At 32.2% G+C, this 7,022-nt stretch overlaps 1 protein-coding gene across 1 annotated transcript; it reads right to left on the bottom strand.

The window, feature by feature from the left end:
- Positions 1-1,347: 1,347 nt before the first annotated feature.
- Positions 1,348-3,282, bottom strand: LOC126880707 (uncharacterized). Its single transcript, XM_050644748.1, has one exon. The coding sequence runs from the start codon at positions 3,280-3,282 to the stop codon at positions 1,348-1,350; it is 1,935 nt and encodes a 644-aa protein (XP_050500705.1).
- Positions 3,283-7,022: the final 3,740 nt, after the last annotated feature.

Below are 7,022 nucleotides of genomic sequence, written 5' to 3'. Positions count from 1 at the left end.
TCTCCAGCTCGACAGTTTTCTCCATCCATTATTCTGTACCAACATGGTAAATTTACAAGAATCAGTTTAAACACATTCGAGTGGACTACCCTAATTGAGATGTTTATACAAATTATGGAAGAATTTTTCATACCACCTTTGCCGACCTATGCCGATGAGTATGATCCAATCGAATTTGAGTGTGGTGATTTCTGCAAACTAAGACAATTGGTAATGGAAAATGTAAAGTTCCTGACTATCGAGAAACACGGAATCGAATATTATTTATGTGAAGATGATGTAAGCCAGATCCTGAGAGCAAACATTGATTTAGTGTCTCAACGAGTGTCGTTATTGGACAATTTACAGTTTTTTTCGTATTATAGAAATGTTGTATACTTTATTCAGCAAAATTGTCATAAGAGTAACAGTTTATATAGTCGACTTCACGCTTTAACTGCGTTTTGTGAAATTTCTCCAGATACTTTGTTAAGTCAAGCTTTGAATGAATATGTATGGTATTATAGCAATAAAGTTGTAAATGATTTGGATAGTTGTGAATAAATAATATTAATAAATATGTTGTCTTTTATTTTTACCTAATATAAATAAAACAAACAAAAATTAAGATTAAACAATTTTATTAATAAAAATTACATTATACAATGGATAATATTTTTTATATACAATTTACAAAAACTTTGCGATAAGTGATCTTTTCTTTTTTTTTTAAGTAACCATATACTGCGCAAAAAGAAGAAAATTATTTATGCATTGAGCATCTACATTGAAAGGACCAAGTTGTATCAAACAAGACGTGATCAAACGAATTTTGACACCAATTATCTGTTAAATCATACAAATATTTTATTTCATATTCATGATATTCATTCCAATTAAGAACCTGTTCATAACCATAACATTTATTTTTTGATTTAAGTACGTTTCGGAAAAGTTTGAAACAGCTAAAACAAAAGTTTAAAGCAATAGCATCTGCTACAAATGCAGAAAAACAAACACAATACATATTAAGTTCTTTCTCTTTATAATAATTTGACTCACAAAGATGATTTCTTTCTGCTTCGTTTTCACGTTTTGTTTGTTCAAAATCTATTTGATCACATATTTGTATTTTATGCAAATAATCAGTTTCATATAATTTTCGAAAGCGATAAATACTATAATTATTACAAATTTCTACAGTAAGGCTCCACGGCAGTGGTGACATCTCAACAAATTCAGTTATGTTCAAGATATTTTCACAAATAGTTTTTATAGATTGTGTGCGTAATGTTGTTACCATCTTTTCTTTTGCTGTATTTCTGCAACAACAACAACAAATAAATGTTTAGTGATGACACTGCCGTTTTATGTATTATAATGCCCCCACGGAAGCGTATTAAATGATTTTGGTATTAAGTACCGCTTGTCGTCATAAGGACTTAGAGCCGTTTTGGATTGTTCGATGCTAAATACTGAATGTTGATATGACCGAATACATCTTTGGCTTGCGTTTTGAATTTTGAATTCTTTAAGACATTTTTCATAGTCTTCGTACGTAATTTTATTTCGAACGACATTATATTTCACTCCTTTTGCCTTTTTGGTTATTCCCAAATTGCTTACGTCGCTTTCAATTCTCTCTTTGTTTAGTTGTTTTCGTTCCAGGCGTTGTCTTTCTTTTTCCCTCTCCACGTCTGTTATTTGCATTTTAAATGTGTACATTTTTGATCTTAGCCCAATAAAATGTGTAATTATTTTCCCATTTGCCTCATCCTTCATTAATCCAGGGATTTTTTTATTTAATCGTTCTATGTCATATGGGTTATTTTCGGCGTAGTCGGAGGTATCGAATTTGCTTGGATATGCTTTTAAAACCTCTCTATATGCATCTGAACATTGCAGTTCATAAATAAAGCTGTCTGTGTCCATGTACAGCAATGAACAGTTTTCTTCTCCCATCGTTGGAAGCATAAAGTTATAATGAAAATCGTACATACATAATTTGGATATATCAAGGATTGCTGCGCCTATATACAGGGGTTTATTAAAGCATACTTCTGATTTTTTCAGTTCGATAGCCACCAAATTCTCATGAAAGATCGTTCGACTATGAAATCGACTACTTGCAATCAAATTTTTAGCTCCGTACCTTCCATGCCATTTTTTACATAATTTTACGATACGATGACGTCTTATGTTCTCCATTGTCTTACCGAACACAGCATTATTCATTAATTTAAAGAGATTTTTTTCGAAGCTACTTGTGGCTGCTGTTCGTAAGTTGGTATTTAACTCAATATATGGTCGCAGCCACGCAGATTGTTTAAATTTCAACACTCTGTGTATCTTTGTTAAAATTAAACCGTTCTCTAATGCCTGTTTAAGATTTCTATAATGAATAATATATTTTGTTTTGTGATATAAGGTTGGTATTAACTTTGGCAATTTTGAACCGGGCGGAATGCGGTGTTCGGCAGCAAATGGAAAATCTTTGTGTTTATCATGCAATTCGCGTGGATACTCCAAGTCAACTTGGAAAAAATAGCCCTCTTTCGCATCATTTGGTATTGACATAATATCAATATGACCTTCGGGAAGATTAGTGGATTTTGATGCAACACCAAATTTGGTACCATCTTCAATCCATTTGAATCCTCCTATTGGTAAAGCCTCACTCATGGCCCAGCCATACAGATTATTCACGTCTAAATACATGATGTATTTAGAGGGTTGTGTGGGGTCATACGTCGACATGTATTTGTTGTTGGCCTCCGAATACCTGTTGCTGCAAACAGATATTCCGCCTCTTATGGCTTTTTCCATGAACAAAATCATATCCACATCTTTTAGCAATTCTAATTTACATTTTGTGTATCTCAGCATACAATCCCACGTGTATCCTGGCATGGTATAATACCAAGCAGGATCTAGTTTATACGTGTCTCGACATTTTTGTCGAAACTGCTCAAACACATCAGCCAGCAGCAGAATATCTGTTTTCAAATACAAATCGCTGTATTCACCCAAATTTTTACAATTAAATTTATTCCAAACATTCTGCGCATGAGCATACTTCTCTTCACTAATATATTCATTATTTAGCTTATTATAAAAATGCCTAATGTTGGGTAAAGAAGTTTCATCTAATTTTTCCACGCTATCGATATAATCGTAACAAAATACTCCTTTACAAGTTAACAAATTGAATGTATCATCATCTAAATTACTAAATTCTCGTTTTAAAATCTTCTTTTCCGATGTGTCTAAAATTGATGCTAATTCGTCGAGTGAAGCTCCCATAAATCTTAGTGAATCAATAAATCGTAATTTAATTTGATGTTCGTCAGAGTGTAATGTAAATGAAATATATTTTTCTTTATTAATTGGAAGTAGACTCAAGTGCCCATGTTTGCATAAATCAATAATCATAAAATGCGAATCGTAACCACTAAAATTGTGAAAAACCACGGGAACAACAAATAATTTTTTAAAGTTCAAATTACATGCTTGGTGTGCAAATCCACGTACCTCTCCGGTAAAATGGTTGTGATCTACTACAATTGTATCTGTAGCCAAAAAGCGTTTCTCACAAATATGACAAACAGTCGCTCCATTTGTATTAGTCTTTTCGGCTATAGGTATAATTGTTTTCAACTTGGAATTTACAAATTTGGAAATTTCAGCCATTTCTTTTGCAAACCACTCCATGCAATTTTCACCTCTATAGCTCTTAAAATAAGATAAACTGTCATCGTAAGCACATTTAAAATAATAACCTGCACTAAAAGGTACATGTTTCTGATATTTTGCTGTTTTACTCAATTTGACATTGGAATCCGTAAAATTATGTAATTGGCATTCAAAATCGGCATAAACTATAAACGGAGTTGTTTGTTTGTACGTAAAATTGCGAAAACCCACATGATCATATTTAGGAACAGTCATTTTGCATTTATTCATATCCGAACACATTTCTTCATGCTCTGCTAGTTTGATTTCACTGCTAAAGTGGTTTAAACAACGATCGCAAATATATTTTTTACTTTTGCTCTTATTCACTTGTGACTGTACTAATTTTCCCAAATCTTTAATCCAACAATAATGAAAACGTATTTCCGTCTGATCGTCATCTTCTGGAGGAGCATCGTAATCATTTAATTTTGGAAAATATTTATCTTGCACAAGAAGCAAATTAACATGCTTTTCCAACTTTGTTGGTGTCAGTCTGGCAGGTACTACTTCGTAAAATTGTTTGTCCTTAACTATATTTAATTCTAATACGAAAACATTGACTGATATGGCGTTTAGTTTTTCGAATTTTGAAATTTGATTTAATGGCATTGGGCTTTCTAATTTGTCCGTTTGAAAAATAGTAGAATAATGTGGATATTTGGATACTCTTTGAGCATCTTTGTTAGCAGGATACAAAGCACTAACTATTGACCAATAAAAGCATGCTTGATCAAAATTACGAACATTGATACAAGCCTTTTTATTACTAATCTCTTTTGGCAAGTCAATGAAGGACGAACCGTTTCCTATGTCCACTCTATTAATATTAACCTCTAATGAAATTACTTTAGACAGCGCGGCTCCTGAATCTTTTTCTGCAAATTCGGACAGCTTTGTATAAATTTTATCTTTAACATTTTCACGAAACCAAAGATGTAAATCGGTCGATGTATCTATAATAGCATTTTTCGTATTAAAATATTTTAAATCTACACTTTCACTATCACTTGATTTTTTAATGAACTCCCCGCAAAATGCAGTATTGACTTTAAGTATTCTATGTGTTTTCAAAATAATTTTAATTTTGTTGCTAAAAACAGTATAAGCATCCTCTAAAAATTGGCCAATGTCCTTATGAGTTAAATTTACTATTACACCGGTTTTAATTCGACTGGCAAAACACGACATAACATTTTCCCATTTAACTCTATTGCGTAATTTTGAACTAAACCCCATCCCAACATGTTTATTATTGAAATTTAAAATAATTTGTCTAAAATGCTTAAAATGACCTATGTTAGTTTGCAATTTTCTAACTGTTCCAATGGGTAGCTTATTGTTTTTAATAACTTTATTGCATCTCCAAATTTGACTATTTACACGTCTTGTCCACACTTTACGGTCCCTATCAGTGAATTTGTCAAACATTATTTTACGAAGCGTTTTAATAATGTGAAGCAAATCATCAGACTGTTTGATCACTTGTTTATGTTGCATGGCTACTCAAACACAAAAGATACAAGAAAGAACAAGATCACTTACCCTTTTTCCTTTATTCTAATAGCTAGTTGTCTATTATCTCAAATTTTGCTGATGGGCGGTGGTATCCGGTATCGATCAGTCCTCGAAATATAATGGAATACTTCTTAGTTGCAAAGTCAGAGATGAATGGAGTATATACGTTTGTGACTCTATTTGGCAGGAACACAACGTTCTCCTCCAGTTCCAGCAAAACTACTTAGCCAAATTTATTTTTCACCAGCTTGGCGTCTATTACTTTTTGTGGCTCGTTTATTGGTAGTTCGTTTAATTTAATTATTGGTTTACGGTCTGCAACCAAAGAAACGGCATTTATTTTTGTTAAATCCATCTAAAACAATAAGAAACAATTGCTAGAAAACGTGCACAAATCTTACTATTTTCCTATAAATAATAGTTTAGAGAAAACAAAATCCACAGAAGTACGTAACAAAAACAGAGACATTAAAAACAAAAAATCGATAATTTACATTAACAAAATAATGTGATCGTGTAAAAATAAGAAATTGTGAATTGTGAAGACCGACAAAAAATTGGGAACACAGAGAAATAGAAAACAGTAATCCACAAATTATTAAAGAAGAGGAGAAGGGAAATTCTTTGCACGTAAGTATTTTAAAAATACATAGATAAAAGAAACACAAGTATATAGAAGGCCGGCAAAAGAAAATTGGGGAGAGAGTAATAGAAATAGTCCACAATTATTAAAGCACAGTAGACGTGAATTTTTTTTGCACGTAATTATTTTAAACATAGATAAAAGAACCACAAGTACATAATACTAACACAAGAACTTATTTAAAAAATATTTAAGACATGAAACACAAGTACACAACAAATACATACAGAAAAAATATTTAATATGAACAACAAAGATAGCTTACCTTGATTCAGTATTTATCACTGCACTGCGAACTAACTAGCGACACGTTCAGAAACTGTGGTTCGGACACAATTGGTGTACTTTATGCCTGTCGGAAACTCAATGAACTGGCTATCCCCCGATTTCTATTTATATAGTAGGTTAATCTGATGACGCATTAAAATTTACATGTATGTACTTGCAGGATTCTTTGAAACGGCATGTGCATATTATTGCTAGAGTTTGCGGTTTTGATTTCCGTTATTAACGCGTCGGGTAGAATGTGCTGTGTCATAATAATGAAATCGTATACTAAAAAATATAATTGATGCTTTTTTTTTTGCGGTCATTGCCATATTATACATTCTTATTTATTTTGCAATATCAGGTTAAAATGCAATATTAGACATGTGAATATTATTTATATAAGTTGCAGTTTTAATTTCCGTTTTAACGAGTCGTGTAAAATTTGCAAGGTGTTTCTGGCGATGTTGCAAAAAATATAATCGTTGCTTTTTTGCGGTCATTGCCCTACATTCTTACTATTGCAATATCATGTTACAGGTGTAATATGAGATTGGGAATGTGCCTTGCTTCCGCTGACACATTCGTTTTGTGTGACTAATGAAATTCTATTTAATACTTAGTATTAGATGTGAATTTTATGAATAATAAACTCGTATTTAATTTCTTCTTCTTCTTTGTGTCAAGCCATCTGTCAATTCTTCTTCTTTTCGGTGTGTCACTTCTTCTTCTGTTTTCCGGTTTGTCAATTCTTCATTGTGCTGTGCCATTGTTACTTCTTCTTCTTCTTTTCGTTTGTCTTGTTGCTATCAATTCTTCTTCTTTTCGGTTTGTTAATTCTACTTTGGGTCGAGCCATCGTCACTTCTTCTTTTCGTTTGTCA

This window comes from Diabrotica virgifera, chromosome 2, assembly GCF_917563875.1.
Source record: "Diabrotica virgifera virgifera chromosome 2, PGI_DIABVI_V3a".
NCBI lineage: Eukaryota > Metazoa > Arthropoda > Insecta > Coleoptera > Chrysomelidae > Diabrotica > Diabrotica virgifera.
This window is presented reverse-complemented; position numbering and strand designations above follow the sequence as displayed.

Excerpts from the sequence above, each read along its gene's own strand:
- LOC126880707 (XM_050644748.1), bottom strand. The coding sequence starts at position 3,282 with ATGGGAGCTTCACTCGACGAATTAGCATCAATTTTAGACACATCGGAA.